Here is a 24,314-nt window from a genome sequence, read left to right on the forward strand (position 1 = left end):
ATATTAAGGAAAATTCAAATCCGAACGGAAATGCGATTTTATGAAATTAAGCAAAAGAAGAGAATGCGTTATTATCGCGGAGAGAACAAGTAGTAGGTAAAAAAGATTATATTGAGGGGAGGAAAAAAGTGAAAAGGCAAAAGTGAATAAAAAGGCGGATGGACGAAAACCAGTAGGCCATCATACACCAGATAACCTCCTCCTCACTCATACTGATTTAAAAATGGCGGGCTAGAGACTCGGAGAGGCCTGGGTGCGCTACGAAGGGGCACACACGCACACACACGAATGGTGTGGGGCAAAAAACGAAAAGAGAGGAGGATAGAGGGTGAACGTGCGGACTAGGGGCCTCTGGTTGTCTGCTGTCCACTACAAGGGTCACACTGTGTGCTAGAGGAAAGGCCTTGTGTTCTGTGTGTGCTCGAACCAATGACGTCAGTTGAATTTGACACTGTTAGGGGTAACTACATTATTGCTCTTTGTCCGGTGGACCTACTAATGGGTCGTTATTAGTTGGTTTGAACATTTGAAGTAAAAAAAATTCAAAAAAGAAAGCCACAGAGCATTTTTCGAGGATCTTTCTTGCCTTTTGGATGATATCTGAACCTTTTGACAGAGGTCAAATCATGTGTGTCATGTGCTTTAAAAAATCAAGGTGTAAAGTGTAGGGTCAAGTATTAATAGATCTTATATCTGTGAGAAGAGAAGAAACACTTATAAAAAAGTGCACCGAAAGGACAATATTCACAGAGATCTTTGACTATTTCAACTTCCTGTCTGACCTTCCAGGAAAGTGTAAAAAGAGTGACAGAGATTGAATGACAAGCCCGGAATCAGTCATTTTGATAGGTTTAATAGGAGCTGCAACGTTTCGATGATAGATTGAAAAGTGTTTTTGCAGCCCCGGCAGCAAAAGTACTCACTTTCAATTCTCTTTTTCTCTGAATGTTTGTCTTGATGAACAAAAAGGTAGATAGGTCAGACAGTAAAGACAAATAGATGGATGGCTCTTGCTGAAAAGTTGCCTTTTTCCTCCTTTTTTCTTTATTTTTTGCCGACCGTACGATCACGATAAAAAATTGTTGGGGTGAAAAAAATGGAAGAGATAGGACAGCGGGAGATGGGGGGAAGAAGATGAACGTGCCAAATGGATAGCAGGAGATGTGTGAATTGGAAAAAAGGGGCGGAGTTTGATAAAGGGCGGAGCTAAAAGCGTGAGCTGTACGAAAGATGAGAGATTGGAGGAGCAGAGAGGATAACAGGTCAGAATGTTTAGCTCGTAACCAAGAGCTAAAGCGAGCTACTAGAATATGGACATTAGTAAAGAAAAGGAGATTTTTCAAAAAAAATAAAGAGAAACTTAACGACAAGCAGAACATAAATAACAGCACAAAAGCGGAAAAATTTTACGAAACTATAAAACAAAAAATTACAGTACCGGACCATAATACTTCTAGTTAAACATAATTTACAAATAATTTTTCGACATTTTTCCAATTTTCAAAAGTCTAGACATCGGTTGTCAAGTTTTGAACATTTTGGATGGTGTAAAACAGATCATGATTGAAAACTTTGAATTTACGAAAATTTGGGAAAGTTCCTATTTTTCAGTTATTCGGCGATTTTTGAAAGACTAACCTTTTCAGCCCGCAGTTGTACTGAAAATGTGAAAACAAGAAGTGGCTTCCAAAAATTGGCGAATTGCTTAAAAACTATTAAATTTCAAATAATTTTGTGAATTCAAAGTTTTCAAACTAGGTATGTTTATACCCTTTAAAGGTTTTAAAAATAATCAGAAACTTGAGAGCCGAGCTCTAGACTCCTGAAAATGCTCAACATAGCAAAAAAAATTAATTGAAAAAGACGTATTTTTATATCTTATTGAGCGGTACTGGAATAATATGCTCTCAAATATTGTCAAACCTGTAATTCAATGGTTCCTTTGACCAAATTCATGATGTTACTGTAAGAGCTATTAATGAATGTTCAACTAGCACACTATTTGTAATTTAATGATCTATAATCGTTTGTTCAACACATGCATAAAACTAAAAATATCGAAAAAGATGTTACAGGTTTCACGGTATCTGTCGCAGGTGCAAAAATTACGATTTCGAGAGTTTCAAATTTATTTCGATTTTTTAATTTTGCATTTAGATGATTAGTGAAATCAATGCTTTGTACTAGACCTCTCCAGGTGAAAACTCCCAACTGATAGACAGGAGCCACATTTAAACTGATAAAATTTCTTTAGCTCCATAAAAAGTGCAATATGGCAACATTTTATAGATATTGATTAAATATGGCAACATTTAAGAAAAATTGATTACATATGGGACCATTTTCAAAAGATTTATCATTAAAAAATCTTGCGTGACAAGTTTTGCATTTTTTGAAGTGCCAATAAGAATACCTAAAACGCTGACCACTTGAATAGACCACTATTTTCTTATCAGACCTTTACCCTACTTACATGAAAATTAACACTGATTATATGGCACTTTTCACCACGTGAGTGCTAGTGTCTATAGTGTGTTGACAAGTGCAAACGAAATGGCTGCTAACATTATTCAAAAAAGGAGACAGGTTGAAAAGTGAATGCTGAATAAGTGGTCAGAGAGCGGGACACAGTTAATGAGATTATGGAAAATACTAGTAGAGGAGTGCCAGGGCATCGTTGTCTATGAATGACAGGTAGCCGACACTTAAAAGTGCAGATAGAGAAATAGTGTACAAAATTTTTACCATTACTGATTGGGAGTGAATTGACAGTAGGTTAGCATGTGAGGGACAGATGAAATTAGATTTCTCAATGAAATATTGTTCCGTTTCCCATATACCGGGAACGCCCCAATACAAAGACGGAGACCCTATACTTCTTGGAGCTCAATTCTCTCAATTTCTGTGAGAGTTATGAAAATTGAGATAATTGAGCTAAAAGGGTAAATGTGGGGCAACCTTCTATTAGGGTATCTATCAGAGTGAGTAGAGTTTTTCAAGGCAGCCTGGAAGCTTTATTTATCCTGCCGTATGTGAATTTTTTTATACAGTCTTGCTATTCTACCCCAAAGGTCACATAACACAGTTTTGCTTCAAACTTTGTCTCCCGGCCCGATAAAGTGCAGTTTTTCTTTTAAAAAATCCAATCAGGTATAATAGATGGTTTTACTACATCGCAAATTGTTCCGAACGATCTAAAAATATCTTTTTTGAGTTTACAACGAGAAATCGAATTCTTAAGTTCAAAGATCATGAATATTTGATCCCTGACATTCACATCTCAAATTTCTAGATTTTTCAAACGATAAGAACAAGATTTATGGTTCGAGATATCATATCTCACCATCTAATCTAGAAAAACTTATCAAAATATCATGTTACATATTCGTTTTTCAAGGCTCTCACAAATCCTTTGAGATTGCCGCAATCTTAGATGAAGCTGTCGTCTCGCCAGATGGCTGACCTCGACAATTTACGATCGTTCTATTCTTCGTGTTGCAGCAGAAGCATACCGGCACACGCACACTCAACGCGCGGTCAACATGTTGCCTGTCCAAGACAGAATTTTTTTGTCTTCAACTTTCATGTTGTAATGGAAGAAATGGGGAAAAAAAACGTTTTTGTATGAGCAATGGGAAAGATAGAAGAAGAGAAGGGATAGGAATCTGTAATGGTCGAAAGGTCAAAGTACAAAAATGAATGGTATTCATGGAAAATCAATTTTTAAGGCTTCAATAGCTCAATAACAATGATTCATCTTTCTGTTTTCTTTTTCAATTCTAAAAATTTGCATAAAAGAAAGCATAATGTCAACGTTTTCAATGTTTTGAAAATTCATGGCACCCCATTTTCTATTCCTTTCCATTTTGGCTTTGCTTGGTTCCGCGGAAGAAAACGAATATGATCCAAATGGGATCAACAAAATATTTCATTATCTTGAAGACCATCCCGAGCATAGTTTGAGCTTGATAATAGTGAGTCTAGCTAGCAAAACAAAATAAATACAGTATCGGTCAATAAATTCAAGGAAAACGTATTTTTCAGTTGATTTCAACCATTTTCAGAGGTCTAGAGCTGAGCTGTCAAGTATCCGATCACTATAAAGATTTTGGATGGTATAAAACAGACCTAGCTTCATAACTTTGCATTCACAGAATTTTTCGAAAGTTCTTAGTTGTTCATATATTTGCCGATTTTTGAAAGGCACTCCTTTTGGCAAGTTCTGTATTGAAAACAACACATTTGTCTCAAAAATCGTCAAGTAGCTGGACATCGAGAAATTGAAAAAAATCTGAAAAATGGGAAGTATTCAACCTAGGTCTGTTTTACATCCTCACAAATTTCCGCCAAGCTCCAGACTCCTGAAACTGGTCGGAATGACGGGAAATCAAAAGAAAAATATACTCTGATTCCCAAAATTACAGAAAGAAAATCAACTCATTGTCCGCCAGAATAATACTTGTCTACAGTTTGACTACGTGTATTTCGAGTGGGTCAACCATGAAGTAGCAAGCCCATTTCCCAATATGACTAGCAGCAATGAGTTTTGTACAGTAGTCCAGTGAGCTTAACCTTTTTGTATTTTGCTTAAAAATTCAATTCTTCAGATGTGACGACGTGTTCGGTCCTACAGAAAGTGTCGACTGCTCCAAATATTTCTAAAAACACTAATTGATAATAACTGATAATTGTTCACCCTTATATTTATTTATTTTAATACTCATAAATAGAGATGGGCTACAAGAATTTGGAATGAAGTGAGATTTGGGACAATTGTTGCCGGGATAAAAAATACAGTCATAAAGTCAGATTAACACAGATTTTCAAAGTTATGAAAGGCACTCTATTGGGGAAAAAGAAAAGTGATTATTAAATTTGTGTTAGAAAAATTAATTACAAAATAAAACATGATTTAGTTCTTATCATTTTTAGGAATACTTTTAGCTGGAGACGGTTCTGGAGAAGCGATCGCTTGATGTTTTAACCATTCCTTCTCCATTAGAACTTCGAACCATTTTTCTATGGATTCCACCACAGCATTGATCTCTTCTTTTAGTTCTCGCTGATCTTGATTTTCGATTATTTGCCGGGATGTTTGTGGTCGAGGTTTTCTTGTCTGTGGCTTCTGGAATTGGCTCATGGAAGGTACACTTTCATCAGATGTTGCTATCATTGAGAGTTTGGGGGTCTTAGAAGCGTTTGATGTGGTTCCTGATTTGGCGGACTTTGCCTTTTCTGTCTTGTTGTTGTTAGAAATTGGCTCAGACTTCACCTCTCCTGTTGAATCAGCTGGTACACGAGCATCTGGTTCATTTTCAGCCTTCTTCTTCACAATGATCACATCATCAAGCTTGGACTCGGCTTCCTTCTTAGTTGAATGCGTTATTGCAGTGTCGGTCGGTTGCAAAGAGTTTGTAGCATTGGAATTTGACACGTTAACCTTCAAATCCGACTGATCTTGAATCTCATATCCATTGATTTCTTCCTCGGGTAATGGCAATACTTCAATTATGACATTTGGCTCGTCAGTGCCAACAGGTTTGAAACTGCGTTTCTTCTTGCCCGATTTTTTCGACTTGGATTTTCCTTTTTGAGATTTCAAACTTTCGCTTTGTGATGTTTCCCTCTTCTCTAATTTTTGCTTAATCTGAAAGCATGAAATACACATTTCATTCAAAATATCGTAAAACATACCGAGAAATCTCTCAATAACGTTAAATCTCTCAAAATCTGCTCCAAATCCTCGATATGTTGCATCAAGTCTTCAGGTTCCACATCAGTCTTGGCCAGAATTTCAGCGGTTTGCTCTTTTGTGAAAATTCGCTTCTTTTGTTGTTTTCTTGGCTTTTTGTCTTTCAAAATTTCCTTTTCATCCTGATGACCTCCCACCTTTTCCGGGATTTTGTAGTTTTCATTGAGACTTTTTGATATCAGTTCCCACGCTTCCGAGTTCTTGTCGTTGAAGAGCCGAGCGGATTGGAAAAACTGAAATGTTAGAATTATTATCAACATCATGTGTTAGCACACTTACATTGAATGGAGATTCTCCAGGTTCCATGAGCTTCTCCTCGTCTGACATTCTTTTTCGATACATTAGAATATAGGGCTGGTTCTTGGCAGCTTCAGACGCATCAATCCTTGTCACTGTTACATCATCGAATTTGTACCTAAAAATTAAATTATTTTAAATTTACATTGACCAAAGTACTATCATGTTGGTACGCGAAAATCGGAGCTGTGAAAGAGAAAATCTGATTCCGGCGGCCACGGCGGAAGTCACCAGACTTCTTTTGTGGTTATCGTAAAAAAAGGACCGAAAATTTCAAGTTACGGTAGTTTTTGTTACGAGGATCCACAGCTCCGATTTTTTTGTACCAAACAATACAACGCACCATTGATTATCAAACTCATGTTTACAAAATGCCACATAGTGTCCGAATTCCATATTCCGACCATCGTGCACTACAAATCCTATCAAATCGTATATTGCCGACTTTTTGCTAGTTGTCCATGGACCGAAGTCTTGACATCTGATTGGAAACTCGACGGTTTTCCCAATCTTACAAGAGCCATAACCAGTATGACGGAACCGCTTCAGTTGGATCAGAATCACATTGGGTAATTGTCTGGCTCTAGTGGTTTTTGTGGCGTCGACAAATCTTAAAAAAATGAATATTTTTAATTTTGCAGAATTTTCAACCGTATCAAGCCTGCTTTTTGATTATTGTCAAATACGCAAGTACGCCTGAGCTAGAGATTATATTTCTGCAAGTAATTTGGAGGGTACAAACATTTGATGGTCATTGGGATACAAAATCTTCAATTCGGGGGCACAAAATCCCTGAAAATCCAATTTTGTGCTCAAAATTGTCGATTTTGAATCCACGAATCTTACGAATCGTTATACCCGCCAAATCATGCGTTTTTTTTTCATTGAGCTTGATCAAACTAAATTTGTCTGACTCACGTTTTACAGTTGCTACATGAATACTTGTTGTCCCCGCTGAGAATTGAATTCTGAAAGAACATGCCCAGGCATCCATCTAGGCTGATTTTATGAGCTGCTTCTTCGTTGACGACGTATCCCGGGTCCTGCCCATCGTTCAAGTCATCAATGACAGGCCGTTGGTGTTTTGGAGATTTTTTCGGTATTATGTAGATGTCGTCAAACTCGTCTTCACTGAGAATTGGGATGGAGAGATCCTGGAAAAAAACACCAGTGTTATGGCGCGTCCAAAATTCCTAAATCTGGGATTTCTGAGCCCAGAAAGCAGTCCAAAGTGACGCCCAGATTCCCAAGATTTCCAATTGGGCAAAATTTGAACCAGTGCGACAATTTCATTTTTCATTGCATCAAAATGTGCAAAAAAGCATGTAATTTACATAAAAATAAAGAAAAAATTGGAAAAAAATCCTTCGTTAAGAACAACGCCAGGGGTCTTATCCGGAAAAAAAGTCATTTTTCGATGCCGTTTTTCTCAATGAAGAAAATTTTTTCGAATACTTTCTTTATTTTTATGTCAATCTACATGCTTTTCTGCACATGTTGATGCAATGAAAAATTAAATTTTCGCACTAGTTCAAATTTTGCGCAATTGGAAATTTTGGGAATCTGGGCGTCACTTTGGACTGCTTTCTGGGCCCAGAAATCCCAGATTTGGGAACTTTGGACGCGCCATTAGTGTTTCTTCTTGAATTTTGTATACTATGCTAAACTTGTGGCGATGCGTTAAACCAGACGTGAAAACAGTGAAATGTTTTTTGTTAGAGGTTTAGAGATACGGTATCGAAGGCTCTTGCATTCATTTTTCAATTTTTTTTTTTCGCTCCTGGATGCGCCTTTAACTGTATCTTCAGTCGCAACCCGCATTGCCGTCAGACTAAAGTAATATAACCTACCAAAAAATTCTCTGTAGTCACTGATCGAAAGCCACATGAGTGACAACGAATTTGATTTTCCAGCACTCCTTGGAAACACGCAGTTATCACGGTTCTTGTCGTCCGATTTTGCAAAGCAATCTCATAGTCATCCATTGGATTACCAAAGGCAATACAGTCATTACAATCGTAATATTCCGCACAAGCCTTCAGGTCTCGATCGAGGATATCTAAAAGATTTCGAAGGAATTCACTGGCATCTTGTTGTTGGAAAGTCTCAAATCCAGGGAGTTCATTGCGTACACACTAAAAATTAGAGCATTTACATTCTCAAAGTTTAGGTAACAAAACTCACTTGAATAATTTTCCATGGACTAGAAAAGTTATGAGCATTAATCGGTGAATACATCTTTCTCAAATCTATTGCAAATTGAATGACTGTCTTTGGCACATCAGGAGGACATACTCGCCATCCACCCGGTGGTTCCTAAAAGAATAATCTTGAAGTTTTTGATTTTGTTGATATGCTCACCATGCTAATGAGGTAATGTACAAATGGTGGACAGTGAGCAAGTAGCTGTAGGACTGAATTGATGTAGCAAGTGTTTCCAAAGTTGATATATCCCAGAAGACCTTTTTGAAGAACCTCGCTCTTCTTTTTTGGTAGACTTTTCTGTGGCATTTTGCCGGCTGCTAGCTGAAAAATCAAATGTTTACTTCTTTTTTTTCAATTTCAAAGTTGTGACTAATGCATACAGTACCGGTAAATAAGATATACCAAAATGCATTCTAAGTTGATATTCGGTCATTTTCATCATTTTCAAGATTTCGGAGCTCGACTGTTAATTTTCCGATTACTTTGGAAATTCTGTAGGGTGCGAAACAAACCTATGGAAACTGTGAATTTTTAGAATTTTTGGTAATTTGTATTTTTTCAGCTATTTAAAGCTATTTGAAAGAAGCATTTTTCTGGCCTGTTTTGCACTGAAAACGTGAAAAAATAAGTGCCTCGGAAATTGATAAATATCTGAAAATAGAACTTTTCAAAAAATTCTGTAAAAACAAAGTTTTTAATCTAGGTCTGTTTCACAACTACAAAAGTTTTCAAAGTGCTGGAAAACTTGACAACCGAGTTTCAAACTCTTGAAAATGGTCTAAGTGGGCGAAAATCCACTGAAAAATCCTTTTTTGTATATCTTATGGACGGGTACTGTATGTATTTTTGTCCAGCGGTGATGAACTTTGCGGCTAACATTTAATTTAAAGACGCATCATCGGACCAGCCGTGAAACCTGTATTATTTTTTTGAATCAATTCATGCACCTTGCACCGAAAATTGGCCAAAGTAAATTTTTTTCGAGGTACGGTATCGAAGGCTCACTGTTTTCGACCGACGATGAGCCATCAAATAAAATATCGACGGCAAGATTCACCACCGCCGGACAAGAATAATATCTAATCTCTTACCCTCTTGGCATGATGCTTCAAGAAATGTTCCAGAGATGTTCGAGTGTCACAGCGTGTGCATAGAACAACTTCAAACGCATGATGCAGCATGGCTGGATGATTGTGAGTCTAAAAAATATTTATTTTTAGCGATTTTCCCATTAGTCCTACAATGATACAATGATCTTACAATGATATGTGGAAAGATATGTTTCAAATTATCGCAACAATTCGCTTTGGCTTCTTTAACACAACCCTTGTGTATACACGTAAATGTTGATGTTTTTGGGCAATCTATGCATCTTCTGGGCTTGTTGAGGATGGCAAGAACTTCGGAAGTGTTGGAGTCAAGCATATGATGGCACCACTCTCCATAATCTTCTTCCTGGGCATTTCTAGGAGAGACCTGCATTGGAAATTGATTGTCTCAAACTGACGTAATAAGGAACTTACCGGTGGGCATTTGTTTGAGTTGTGGTCCTTGGTATCTATCGATTTGGCCTCTTGCTGTGGTGAGGGTCTCTTGGGTTGGGAAGGTGGTCCCTTGTTGTTTGCTGGTCCACTGTTGTGTTTGACCTTGGACTTACGGCCCATTCTGCAATAAAGAAGTTTTTAAAATTGGTAAATCTGGTATAAGGAGAGCAAATGGAAACTAGAGAGCAAAATTTTGGTTATACGCAACCAATAAAGTTGTAAACAACTATTTAATAATAGATTTTGTCAACGTCGACAAACTTTTAAATAGAAAAATCTTAATTAAAGCTCAAGTTCCCGACTCAGTACATGAAAACCAATACAAAAACAAAAAATAAGCCAAAAACTCATTGTGGTCAACGATTACAATTCAAATGTTACAAAGACGACGTTAATGAGTGAGGCATCATAAGGGTCAACACAACAATGAAGAGAGCGCAGACACATAAACGGAAAACAACGACACTCCACTAAACAAGGCGCAGTATACCTCCCCCGATTTTTGTTCGGTACCTATTTTTCTTGCTTTTTCTGTAATTTTCACAGTGATTTGACAATTGATATACAAACAAAATTGATTAAAATGATCACTGGGAAGATAGTAATCGATTTTTTCCAATTTACGCCGACTAATTTGCGCATTCAAGGCGATTTTGCGCTGCAGAACAATGATTCTGGTTTATTGATCGCTAGAGCTCTTGGAACGATGCTCTTTTTCATCTCACTTCTCCCAACTCCTTTATCAGTACAAATTTTACCTTTTAATTATTGAAATTTTTAGAAAACAATGTTGGGTAGAAAGATCGCCGGTACCTGTCTCCGCGCTGGAGTGCCGTCGGTCACTGCGACGTCTTCTACCCCAGTTTCCCAAAAACGCAACTCCCACACTATCTGGTACCCGGATGCAAAGTTCGAGCGTCAATTCAAGGTAACATTTTTAGAAAAATTGTGATAAATTATGAGACAAATCGATTTTTGCAGACCGGAGGTACCCTCGGCAAGTTGTGGATGTCGGAGCGCGTGTCGGAGTTCGACGAACAGATCGGACTTGACAAGCTTGAGAAGTTGGCCTACTCGGATCCAGTGTTGAGCGACAACTACGGCGGAAAACAAAGGTGAGCGGAGTGTATGAGCGAACATGCTAAGCATATCAAACTTGCAGAGAAAAGAATCTGGAGAACATGATTCTCAATTTCGGACCACAGCATCCAGCTGCTCACGGAGTGTTGCGTCTCGTGTTGAAACTCGAAGGAGAAGTCATCATCAAGGCTATCCCACATATCGGGCTTCTTCATCGTGCCACCGAGAAACTCATCGAGCATAAAACCTACACACAGGTATGAGAATAAGGGTGGAAAATCGATCAAAGGGCACATAACTTGGAGGGGTCAACATTTCAAAGGTACAAGGGGTACAAAGTGATTTAAGCGTCTCAAATCCACAATTCGGGGGTACAAAATTTGCCTTTTTCAGATATTTTGCCCTCCAAATTGTGGGTTTTGTACCCCTGAATTGCTTTGTACCCCAATGACCTCAACATGTTCGTACTAACCGAATTATGTGCCCTATAATACGTTAGGTTGTAAGAGAAGAAGACTCGGTCTTGGAAATATACAGATTTTGATTTCGCAGTTTCTAAGAGTTAAACCATTGCTCATTTATTCATTTGCTCTTTTTTATTTTGTTTGGGTAAAGAGCCTGTGATGAAGAAAACGCGGGAATAAAGGAGAAATGGATAATTTAGAGCCAAAATTGGTTATCATTGCCACATTTCCCCAAAAAACCCCTAATAATCAGTAAAAAATATGTTGAAAAAGCTTCAACACTTACTAAAAAGCACGAAATAGGCTCAACCAACTCATAACATCTATTTCCAGGCCCTTCCATACTTCGACCGTCTCGACTACGTCTCCATGATGTGCAATGAGCAAGCCTGGTCGTTGGCCGTTGAGAAGTTGCTGGGTATCGATATTCCACCAAGAGCCAAGTACATCAGAACACTTATGGGAGAGCTCACCCGTATCCAGAACCACATCATGGGTATCACCACTCACGCTCTTGACGTCGGAGCCATGACTCCGTTCTTCTGGATGTTTGAAGGTGAGTCTTCGAAGCACGAGAGTCTTCTGAGCACCTCTTGAATAAGGTTGAAAACTCTGAGGGAATGATAGAACAATCAGCAAGAGAATCCCTGTCAAATTTACCTTATGATTCATTTTACAGAACGTGAGAAGCTGTTCGAGTTCTCCGAGCGCGTGTCCGGAGCCAGAATGCACGCCAACTACGTCCGTCCAGGAGGAGTCGCTTGGGATATGCCAATCGGACTCATGGATGACATCTATGACTGGGCCATCAAGTTCCCAGAACGTATTGATGAACTCGAAGACATGCTCACCGAGAACCGTATCTGGAAGGCCAGAACCATCGACATTGGACTCGTCTCCGCCGCCGACGCTCTTAACTGGGGATTCACTGGAGTGATGGTCCGTGGATCCGGAATCAAGCAAGACGTTAGAAAGACCCAGCCATACGACGCTTACGATCAAGTCGAGTTTGACGTGCCAATCGGAACCAAGGGAGATTGTTACGACAGATACTTGTGCCGTGTCGAGGAAATGAGACAATCGTTGAACATCATTCATCAGTGTCTCAATAAGATGCCAACCGGAGAAATCAAGGTGGACGATCATAAGGTTGTGCCACCAAAGAGAGCTGAGATGAAGGAGAACATGGAGTCGCTCATTCATCACTTCAAGTTCTTCACCGAGGGATTCCAAGTGCCACCAGGAGCTACCTATGTTCCAATTGAAGCTCCAAAGGGAGAGTTCGGAGTGTACCTTGTTGCTGATGGAACCGGAAAACCATACAGGTAAATGTTCTAAAAAGCCAGAAAATGATTCGGACGAGAAGAAAACTTCGGCAGCCTTGTCGGCAGCTCACCGTCCCTCAGAATTGCTGACACTGAATACTGTCCTGCTAGCAGCACGCCAGTGGGAACTCTAATCTCGTCTGAGAAATTGTTCAAAAATCTGAGGGTTGTATAACCCCTGACAAGAGTTAGTGTTTAATCAACTCCCAAAAAGCAACTGCATTTTCTAATATGAAAGCCTACCCGAACCGTCAACTTTGAGCTCCATTATCTAGATTCTTGGGAAAGATGTTAAAAATTGGTCAACTGATGAAATATTCATCATAATATCACCAACAATTTATAGGTTGACAAAATTTTGGTATCTTTCACATGAATTGAGATCATTAGGCTCGAAGTTGACGATTCGGGCGGGCTTCTATCAGAGGAAGTCAGTGGATTTTTGGTGACCGCTACCTTGCTCCCGTCTTGCGCCTTCAAAATCCTGATTCACCAAAAATCATTCCAGGTGCTTCATTCGCGCTCCAGGATTCGCTCACTTGGCCGCTATTCACGACGTGTGCTACATGTCTCTCATCGCCGACATCGTCGCTGTTATTGGTACTATGGATATTGTGTTCGGAGAGGTCGATCGATAAATACTCAACGTTTAGGACATGTAGACGGATTTCTTTATAGCACTTTGTGTCACTCTCTCATATATTTATCCAAAAAAACGCAACTGACTCTCGAAATGTGTGTGTTTCTTCTGTTTTATTTTTTCTGCAAAAAAGTGTTTCTCGAAAAAATGTAGATTCGTTCTCTGTTGTTTACACGTTTCTTGATGATCCGTCAATAAAGAGTCTTGAGGAAAATATTACTAGCTTAAAAATTTTTCATACTAAGCCGAACTTAGAACCCATTTTTAGAGTTGGTGACCGAAATTTATGGATTTATCAAATTTCCTTCAATTTGATCCGAGAATTTTGCAACATTTCGTCCGTTATTAGATTCAGAATTTTTTGTGATATGTTCAAAAAACAAGAAATTAATGCTCAATCGTTTATTTATTCGATATCCATCACAAAATTAGTACTCTGGTTGAGGAGCTGTTCCGTCCCATATCTCGCGGAGAGTCCAGCAGACGTGATCAATCCAGCAGACGTCACGAATATGGCAGTCGCTGTAGTTGTAGCAGAACTTTCTCTCGCCTTCTTTCGGCCCTCCCCATTCAGCCACGGATTGTGAAGGGAAAATGAAGACGAGGAGAAGGAAGTTGAAGAGCTTCATTTTCTGGAATAGGATATTTCAGAAATATCTTGAATTTTTCGAGACCGATCGTTCTACATATATACTCGAAGAAAGAGGAGGAATCATAAAAACAATTTGCATATGATTTTCAGTGGGAAAACGGAAAATTTTTCAATTTTTGTGTGGGTGGAGGCTATAAGTTTTTGATCGCTTGTATTTTTTTTGATCATGGGAACGTTGGAAGATTTTCAGAACCACATTTAAAAAAAGGCAAGACACAAAAAGGTTTCCAGATATTTTGCAAAAATAATTGGGAGAAAAAACTATCAGAGAGCACTAATTGAGAGCCGATTCATTTGGATTTGGGCTTATCGTCCTAATAAAAAAAGAACAAAGAATATAATTCGACTTTCAAGAGGCAGCTTTTATGCTTTTATAGCACGTTGTGAGAAATAAGGACTGGTTTTTTCACTCATTCTGAATTTAACACTGACAATGCTGGCTAATAAAATATTTAAAACAAACTTTAAATAGATTTGATCATTTTCTGGAGCCTGGAGCGCGTTTTTTTTTGCACTGAAATCGTGAAAAAATATGTGTCGTCCAGAAATTGGTAATTATCTAAAAAATATAATTTTCAGAAACGCTGTAAATGCAACATTTTCAATCTAGATCTGCACTCTCTAAAACTCTCTTTACACTCTCTAAAGTTTTCAAAGTATTCGGAATCTTGACAGCTGAGTTCCAGACTCATGGAAATGATCCCGCTGAAAAAGACTTTTGTAGAATTTGGCAATGTTGTTCTAAGCTTCATTTAAACGATTAGAAAAACTGATATTACTAATTCAACATGTTCTGGGAAAAATTAATCAAAACAATACTTCATTTTCAGAACGTACTCGCAACAATAATTCAAAAAAAAAAAAGAAAAAAAAACTATGTGCATGAAAAATACTATGTAAGGAATGACAGAACGCGTTGATGGGGTTGCACTTCGGGATGCCAAAGCTGAAGGATGAGAACCAGTCGGAACGATGATGAAGAAGCGCCGTCGAATTGGAGCTGTATACAAAATAGATTTTCTTATAGTTTATTGAGAATTTTTCCCACCTCGTGTTCAAAACTGTCATCGTATATTATGAACTTTCCAGACCTCCATCCTTTTGTTTCATTCCCCACTCGTATCCTGGCTTCTGAAGGAGACACAAGACCTAAATGAGCTTGAAGGTGGTAGTTGGTAGGACCACAGTGTGGTAAAATGGATGCACCGGATGATAGCACTGATAGATACATCTGAAATGTCTTTTTTAGCAATCAAACGCTTTGAAAATTAATCTAACCTCTGATTTACTGGCATTGCTGGAAGAAGCAAACTCTTGGAGGATCAAACAAGTTTGTGGCATTCGTTCACAGCTAGATTTAACAAAATGTTGTTCTGACATAATTGGGAAATATTTCCATTGTCCGTCTATCACCAATTGTTGGTTATTGTCTAACCAACAATCATTACAATCTTTCAAAACTTCCATTCCCTCTTGTCGAATGGTTGCCCACTGTCGTTCTACAGTTTTCAAGAATTTCGAATATGGAGTTTGATCCATATTCCACCAAGCTCTTCCGGTGAGTCCTTCGATATTATACAAGCTTCTCTGTTGAGCAGTCATGAACACTCCCATCTGAGCAGCTTTTTGGTAAACTGCATCGGCTTCTGATTTTTTGCCAAGTGTGGTGAGACCGTGTCCAAGTTGATAGTAGAATTTGGGATCAGTGATTTCGTTGTCAGCAAGTTTCAGACTTTTCCTCATCAATGCCACTCCTTGTTCTACTTTGTCATCGTGAGCCTGAAAATCATTTTTGATAGTTGCATGGTTATGAAACACATATACCTAACTTTGAACTTTGCGTCAATTTATCTCGTTTCATGTGAAAGATATCGAAAATTTGTCAATTGCTAAATTGTTGTTCATAACGTCACCAATATCTTATTAATTGACAAAATTTTGATATCTTTCACAGGAATCGAGATAATTGAGCTCGATGTTGATAGTTAGGAGGTCTTCTCTTACAGGTTTTTGGGTAAACTTTTTTTTGGGACAACTTATTGGTAAAACATTCACAATCCTTGGTTCCAAAAACTGAGGTCTAACAGTCGTGATACTGAAAAAATAAATTTCCTACAAATTATGGAAATTGGAATTTAGTGATGATTATTGTAAAACTGGCAACTCAAGGTCCCCTTAACTTTAAACTAATTTATCTCGGCTTTTTTGAGAAATATAAAAAGGTTGCCAACTGATAAAATGTTTATCATAATATCTCAAACATTTTATGACACATTCTCTGACAGAACCAAAAACAGTGCTGTACAGAAAAATTCAAACTTTTTAAAAAAAAAATTCAAACTTTTCTAGCTGATTTTTTATATATTTCATGTTTATGGACTTCTAAGGTATATAAAATACAGTTTGTCCCGACTTGTCCCACACCTGCAAAAATATGATCGTGGGGTGTCTAAAAAACTTTTTTTTCAAAAGTGAAATAATGATTAAGTCTTATTGTAGAACGTTTTTAGGCACTATTTTGAACTGTTTTTGTATTGGCACTATGTTTATATTCTTCCATCTTCCCTGGAAAAATGTCAATTTTTGGCATAACAGCTATTTTTTGGACCAAAAAAATGACCGTCCTGGAAAAATTTCCATTGTTTTATAAAATTAAACATAAAATTTAAATTCTATCATGAAAAATACATCAGAAACTGTTTTGAGATGGAAGATAAACCTGAGCCCCCTATGAGTTTTAGGCTAAAATGTGTGAAAAATGAGCTTTCATCATGTAGTACATGGCACCTAGAATTCGCCCAAAATCGACCCTCATTTTTGATTGGTAGTATTTTGGCAAAGTTTCAGAATCCGTGCTCATTGTCTTTGTGCATTTTCAGAAGCACCAAAAAAGCGACAAAAATTGCTTCCAAGTCAATTTTCAGTGAAAAAATACGAGCTCTAGAAATGCACGAAGACGATGAAAACAAAGCTTGAAACTTCACCAAAATACTACCAATCAAAAATGCAGCATCTGGTGGAAATTTCATCAAAATTGGAGAGGTTCGATTTTGGGCGAATTCTAGATGCCATGTGCTCCCCCACATGGTGAAACCTCATTTTTTCTCACATTTTGGTCTAAAACTCAGAGGGGTTCAGGTTTATCTTCTACTTCAAAACAGTTTCTGATGTACTTTTCAATGTAGAATCTAAATGTTTTGTTGAATTTTATAAAATAATGAAAATTTTTTCCAGGACGGTCATTTTTTTGTCCAAAAAATAGCTTTTTTGCCAAAAATTGAAATTTTTATAGGGAAGATGGAAGAATATAAACATAGTGCCAATACAAAAACAGTTCAAAATAGTGCCTAAAAACGTTCAACAATAAGACCTAATCATTATTTCACTTTTGAAAAAAAATTTTTTAGACATCCCACGACCATATTTTTGCAGGTGTGGGACAAGTCGGGACAAACAAATCTCACATACCTTAGAAATTCACAAACATGCAATATATAAAAAATCAGCCAGAAAAAACAAGTTTGAATTTTTCTGTACAGCACTATTTTCGGTTCTGTCAGAGAATATGTCTTAACAAGATACTTTGCTCTAAACCTTGTTTTTCTCAGACAGCACTACTTACCTTCAAAATGTATCCATAATAAGCCATTGCAATCACATGATTTGGATCATTGGCCAACACATTTCTCAGTACCATTCGCGCATCTTCGTATCTTTTCATCATCACAAATGATACTGCGAAATCAGTTTGCAAGTTCAATTCCTCTGGGAATCGATCTATAAAGACACGATGAGCATTCAGAGTTTTGTGAAGTTGACCACGGAATCTAGTTTTCTCAATGAGACGTTGAGCAGCTTGTCTGTAAAGAACCCAATGAATGAAACTTCCTCCCTAAGGCTAGGCACCTGAAAAGAGCATCAGGTACACCGCTATTGTCCAGAATCTTTTCATAAATCTCAATTGCTTTATCTCTATCCGTTTCATCTGCTTCTATCTCTCCTCGAATGTCATAGGCGCGAGCTTTTCCAAAGTATGCTCTAGTAGAAGCTGGGTAGACTGCGATGACATGATCGAACAGTTCCATTGCTTCTTCATACTGATGCTAAACGCAATTTTTCTATACAACTTGCCACTTGGTAACATGAATTGGTTGTTAATAAAACAAATAAGCATGAATCAAACATTTTATTAGACACTAAGACAGACATACATAATAGCGATGAAATGGAAGGGAAAGTGATAACAGAAAAGAATTGAAACAGGAAAATTGAATGGAAAAGGAAACATATTCTAAACAGTTCTCTACACAAAAAATTTATATTTAGAAAAATATATCTGGCCTTTTCATTTCTCCTTGTTTCAACTCTTCTCTCTCACTTTAATCGCACCCATTCCATCGCTGGACCGGACCCTGGTTTTGATTTAAAAAAAAACAAAAAAAAACACTGATGGAGTCAGATTGGTACGTGATAAGCACATACACCCGCATTCAAAACGTTATTATTGAAATGAATAGAAAATAAAGGAGAAAAACAGTCTAATTGAATCGAAGAAGCAATCACACACAGCAGAAACCGGTGGCTATTGACGTTTTTTGCCCTTAGTTACCAGCTTGCGACTTGACTTTTTCAGAGGAATATCTACCTTCTCAACAAGGTTATCCGCTCTGTCTAGAATGTCACGGAATCCGATTTCTTCTTTTGTTGTGATGGCGTGACGTTTGTAGGAGCTACTGCTTTCTCTGAAAGTGGAAGTTTGGAGGAAATAGAACTTGGGAAAATAGAATGATTAGTAGTTCATGAGAATTTCGTCAATAAAACATTTGAACTTAAAATCCCAGTTTCTGTATAGCCCTAAAATGACAACACATCCAAATTTGATCCTAATTATCTTCATTGCTGTGAAACACATTAGAAATTTCAACTGATAAAGCGTTGGTGATGTTATGAAAAACAATTTATCAGTTTCCAGTTTTTTAAACTATCTTTTACGAGAATCAAGCTGATTGAGCTCAAAATTGACAGTTTTCTTCGAAGAAAAAAATTTTAAGGGTTTTTTCGTAGCGCTGAATTCATAATTTTTTGGACAGCATTCTTTGAGATGGTTTGATACAAAAAATCAACAAGAATTATGATAAATGATTTACGACAAAAAATTTAGAAAAAAAAACGGAAATTTCTAGAATTTTATCACGGGAACAACTCGGTTCGAGCAGTGCCGAGATGTTTCGATTACCGTAAAACCTGTAATAGAAGGGCTCCATAACATTTAACTTGGAGCCAATTTATCTTGGATCTTTTGGATGATATCAAAAAGTGGTTAATTGACAAAATGTTTATCTGATTATCGCAAAAACTTTATCCGTTGACACCTTTCTTATAACACTTATAGGAATTGAGATAAATGACCTCAAACTTGGCAGTGGGTGGGCTCTTCTATAACAGGTTTTATGGTAAGCATCAAACAGTAAAAGTATGAATGCTTGTCATTCTACAGTGCGGTATATATAAGACCCCCCTAATATATATAAGACCCCCCTAAGTTTTGGGCGCACAAACAAAACTAGAAGAGATATCGGAAAACGGTCAACGCCGTTCGATTCACAATCAAAAATAACTTCTGGAAAAAAAATTTCATGAATTTAGCACTTTCCCTGAAAATGTACCATCCAAAAACCCCATTTGCAAGCGGTCAATATCTATACGACCACATGGAAAATGAAAAATCTCAAGTATTTTAGAGAGCAAAATTGAACTTTTTTTGGTTGGAAGCCGTTAAAATAGTCCTTAAACAACATATTTTGACAGTTTATACAAAAATTGATTCCTCTATTCAAGTTTTAGAAAAAATTATTTTCAGACATTTTTATCATTTTCTGAGTTTTTGGAATAAATCTCGAATAACTTGGCTCCTGGTTAAGATTTTGAGCTGAAATTTATAACGAAAATTCTAAGAGTAATCATGACCATGTTGCAAGTGTTTAAGGCTATTTTTAGTCCTGGAAACTTGAATCTGAGCTTGAGCTTTGAGCTGAAAAAGTATACCCCACTGAAAATTTTTCAAATCTGTCGAAAATGTTTGAATGATGTCCTAAATGGTTTAAATTGTTTTCAAAATAGTTATTTTGTACTGAAAAATAAATTTCAATAGCTAAATCAGGTTTTTTACAAACATCAAAATCACAAAATTTCAAGGTCAATTTTTTCAAATTTCAATTCAGCTTCAATCACAAACAACGGCTCAGAATAGCTTAACAACAGTTACTAATGAAATTCAGACCACTGCGAAAATTGTTCCTATCATTTACAGCTCAAAATCTTACCCAGGAGTCAAGTTATTCGAGATTTATGTTGTTTTAGGACTATTTTAGCAATTTCCAACCAGAAAAAGGTCAATTATGCTCTCTGAAATACTTGAGATTTTTTCATTTTCCAGGTGGTCGTATAGGTATTGACCGCTTGCAAATGGGTTTTCCGGATGGTACATGTTCAGGGAAAGCGCTAAAATCATGAAACTTTGTCTCTAGAAGTTATTTTTGATTGATTGTGAATCGAATGGCGTTATCTGTTTTTCAATATCTCTACTAGTTTTGTCTGTGCGCCGAAAACTTAGGATGGTCGTATAGATATTGACCGCACTGTAGAATGACAAGCATTCATCCTTTTAATGTTTGATGCTTACCATAAAACCTGTTATAGAAGAGCCCACACACTGTCAAGTTTGAGGTCATTTATCTCAATTCCTATAAGTGTTATAAGAAATGTGTCAACAGATAAAGTTTTTGCGATAATCAGATAAACATGATATTGACCGCACTGTACTTCGAAAAAAAGAAGTATCAAACTGAAGTCGACTAGAAAACATTGCCAACACTTTAAAAGAATGACTTTAAATTTGAACTTTTGAGCCAATATATCTCGGCTCCTGTCGAAGATGCTCGAAAATGGTAAACTGGCAATATTATTTTGATATTAAGATAAACATTTTGTCAGTTGACTACTTTGTGATATCTTCTACAGGAAATGAGATATCCGGGCTCAAAATTGATGGCTTGGAAGGTATTTCAATATAGTGTTTACCGAACTTGCCCAGTCCAAATAGCAGAAAATAAACAAGATTTTTTTGTGATAAAACTAGTTACTTACTTATCTGTGAGTCTCTCATCCACATCATCATCATTGTCATCGTCATCATCATCTCTATCATTTTCCGCTCTCTCCTCCTCATCATCGTCATCATCATCGTCGTCTTCATCGAACTCGTCATCCAGAATATTTTCGACCATTGACTTCTGGAATAAGCATAGGAAGTTAGTGTTGTTGAATGATACCTATCAGGAACTGCTAGTTGGTACCATCAACCCACCTTCTTCTTCTGTATCAACAATGACTTTCTTGGCTTCAAACTCTCATGACCAGGGCAATCCTGATGAATGCATTCTCTTTTGCCTCCATGGCGTGGACGATTCTCCTTCCGACTCTCTCGCATGTGTTGGCGACGGAGACGCTGAGCTTCACGATGTGAAACATGAGGCTCATCATCATCGTCGTCTTTCTGCTCAACTTTCTTATCAGATTTGGACTCGGACACCTTCTTTTTGCCTTCTTCTCCATCTTTATCGTCATCGCCATCATCATCATCGTCGTCGTCGTCTCCATCATCTTCCTTATTTTCATCCTTCCCATCATCCTCCTCATCATCGTCGTCGTCATCATCATCATCGTCATCATCATCATCTTCATCGTCGTCGTCGTCAAGATCTGGCTCTTCTTTGACAGGTTGGTACTTTTTATGCTTCTCCTTTTTCTCTTCCTTTTGATTGTGCGCTTTTTGCTTGCTGGATGGCTTTTGTGGTACTGGCTCTTCTACATCATTGTCATCATCATTATCGTTATCGTCATCATCATCTTCCTTCAAATTCTCAACCTTCACGTTCTTCTGTTGTTTCTTTAGTTTCCGGAGTTCTCTTGGATTCAAAACTTGATCACTTTTAGTTTTTGGCTCTTCTTTCACGGACTTCTAAAAAACACAACAAAATCTTGCACTAAAACACCATTCAAATAAAGTACCTCGTTTAACCGATCAGTAATCTTCTTTCTAAGCCCCGCAAAGAGTCTTCCTCCTAACGTCTGCTCGTTTGATTCCTCGTCGTCTTCATCATCTGCTGAAATCATACGTTTAATGGGATTCTAATCAAGATCATCTGGACTCACAATCCGTCACTTGAGCTGGCGGCGGTGTTGTTTTTTGCTGCGTCGTCTGCTGCTCATGTTTCTTGCCGGCTCGCTGACTGGGCTGCGGGGGCTCATCGTCGCTGAAAAAAAAGCAAGAGATGAAACATGACCAATTACAAGATGTTGGAAATTTGAAACGTTTCGGTTTCCGGTTGCTAATGATCACATCCTGTGAAGATCGGATTAACGCACTACGACTTACTCATCATCATCGTCATCGTTGTCATCGGTTGCAGGATGGTTGTAGACAGGAACATCATCATCATCTACTGATGAGTGTCGTGTGAGATCTGAAAAAAAGAAATTAGATGATGAGATTTTTTGAAAAGGTTACACCCACCATGATGCGAATCTCCAGCTTCTTTTGCGGAGAAAATTGTATACAGACTAGAGCATAAGAATATGAAAACCAATAGAACAATCCAAGTTCTTGCGCCGCCCTGAAAACTTTGAAATTGGCATTATTTGTGAGAGACTATGTCTAAATGGCTAATTAATTTCATAAGACTCGTTATGCATAGAGTACCAGTTATGAAAATATACAAAAACATTATTTTCAGTTTTTCAGTTGATTTTGACTATTTTCCAAAGTCCGGAGCTCGGCTGTCAAGTTTCCGGCCACCTTGAAATTTCTAGAAAATTTGAAAAAGACTTAAAATAAACGTTTTACAATTACTGAATTTTTCGAAGTCTCATAGTTTTTCAGCCATCTTCCGATTTTTTTGACATTCTTTTTTACCTGTTACTGTACTGAAAAAGGGAAAACACGAATGGCTGCGCTAATCGGCAAGTACCAAAAGAACTAGTATTTTAAACAAAAATTCTGTAAATACAAAGTTTTCCATCTAGGTCTGTTTTACACCTCAAAAATTTTCAAAGTGGCCTAACACATGGCAATCGAGCTACAGATCCCTGAAAATGGCCAAAATGGCCAACAAATATTCCGAAAAACACGTTTTTGTATTTCTTTTTTGGTATTTGAGCATTTTAAAAACTATTGCCAATCCTCAACTCACCTTTGTCACACTATAATCAACTTTGGGTACAGGTGTTAGGGCAACCGTAAGAACTGGATTCACGCCAGCTGAAAAAAAACTTGTTTAAGAAAATGACATAATAATTATAGTTTAGAGTTCAAAAAGAAATGTTTTCTTCCCAATCTTGTCAAATTCTTTTTTTTTTGTTGAGATTTCTTTCTTTTCTTTGTGTTTTCCATTTTTTTAGAAAACATATGTAATTTTTGAACCACAAGTGGGTTTTTTTTGTTTTCGGGATACTAACAATTTTTGACTAAAACGACTTTTCTTACTCGAATGGGGTCCCATCAATTCAAGAAATGTAGATGTTGTCGTGGCTACACAAAGAGCATTTTGGTTTTGAAGGCACATTAGGTTAAGAAAAAAAAGTGTCGAAATGACTTTGCTTTTCAAATCTGGCAAGACGCCCCCCCCCCCCCCCCTCCCCGAAATTTAGGTTTGCTCAAAAGTTGGAAAGTTGGTGGGAGTGTATATCCTAAGTAAACAACAAGGCGAAATGAATGAAGTAAAATAGAGTTTTGATTTCGCTCAAAAAATGAAGGTTTTTAAAGTTCAGCGACACTAAAAATGAATTTAACAATATATAACTTTTCCTGGAGAAAAAAAATATTTTTCCAGGAAAAAAAATACCACTCAAAATACATATGCCAAGGTAATATGAACTTACAAAAATTCTCAAAATAAGCAGCTGGAAGATCCGGAAAGTTAGAAGCACTTTCTCTGTTGAATCTTCTAGACAAACGGTTATAGGAACTCAGAGGTCTCCCCTCTTCACCATAATTGATATGTCGTAATTTGACAGAGCCATATGGAGAATCACTGTTTTTGCAGCATTGTGCAGAACTTGCATACATCAGCAGCAAGTCAAGTTTTTGAATAAAAATGGTGGGTCAAATGTCGTGGAAGACCAACCAGGGATGCACAACGAAGAGATAGAGATGGAGAGAGGGTTGGACTTTGTGAAGCGAAGACAGAAAGTGAGTGCTTATTTGAGTACTATGCGCGGGCCGATTTCCTTCCTCTCTCCACCCCTTTTCTCCTTCTTTTTATCCGTCTTTCGGCCGCCGATTCACCCAATAAATT

General features: G+C 37.5%; 3 protein-coding genes across 3 annotated transcripts; 1 reads left to right on the forward strand and 2 right to left on the reverse strand.

Moving 5' to 3' along the window:
* Window positions 1-4,912: 4,912 nt before the first annotated feature.
* On the reverse strand, window positions 4,913-9,918 carry Cbr-usp-33 (the record flags this gene model as incomplete). The annotated part of the gene is made up of 11 exons (XM_045240458.1): window positions 4,913-5,647; window positions 5,695-5,985; window positions 6,032-6,144; window positions 6,376-6,659; window positions 6,968-7,203; window positions 7,900-8,184; window positions 8,234-8,365; window positions 8,411-8,575; window positions 9,346-9,453; window positions 9,515-9,730; window positions 9,778-9,918. The coding sequence occupies 11 exons, from the start codon at window positions 9,916-9,918 to the stop codon at window positions 4,913-4,915; spliced, it is 2,706 nt and encodes a 901-aa protein (XP_045093451.1).
* Window positions 9,919-10,585: 667 nt separating this feature from the next.
* Window positions 10,586-13,305, forward strand: Cbr-gas-1 (the record flags this gene model as incomplete). Its single annotated transcript, XM_002645908.1, has 6 exons — window positions 10,586-10,726; window positions 10,780-10,913; window positions 10,961-11,135; window positions 11,676-11,898; window positions 12,022-12,667; window positions 13,176-13,305. 6 exons carry the CDS (start codon window positions 10,586-10,588, stop codon window positions 13,303-13,305), a joined length of 1,449 nt encoding a protein of 482 aa, XP_002645954.1.
* Window positions 13,306-14,851: 1,546 nt separating this feature from the next.
* Window positions 14,852-24,085, reverse strand: CBG07728 (the record flags this gene model as incomplete). The annotated part of the gene is made up of 14 exons (XM_045240459.1): window positions 14,852-14,959; window positions 15,008-15,190; window positions 15,238-15,738; window positions 17,582-17,843; window positions 17,866-18,062; window positions 18,605-18,701; window positions 21,106-21,251; window positions 21,326-21,979; window positions 22,030-22,124; window positions 22,174-22,274; window positions 22,397-22,484; window positions 22,535-22,634; window positions 23,211-23,278; window positions 23,899-24,085. The coding sequence occupies 14 exons, from the start codon at window positions 24,083-24,085 to the stop codon at window positions 14,852-14,854; spliced, it is 2,787 nt and encodes a 928-aa protein (XP_045093452.1).
* Window positions 24,086-24,314: the final 229 nt, after the last annotated feature.

This window comes from Caenorhabditis briggsae (assembly GCF_000004555.2).
Source record: "Caenorhabditis briggsae complete genome, chrX, whole genome shotgun sequence".
Classification (NCBI taxonomy): domain Eukaryota; kingdom Metazoa; phylum Nematoda; class Chromadorea; order Rhabditida; family Rhabditidae; genus Caenorhabditis; species Caenorhabditis briggsae.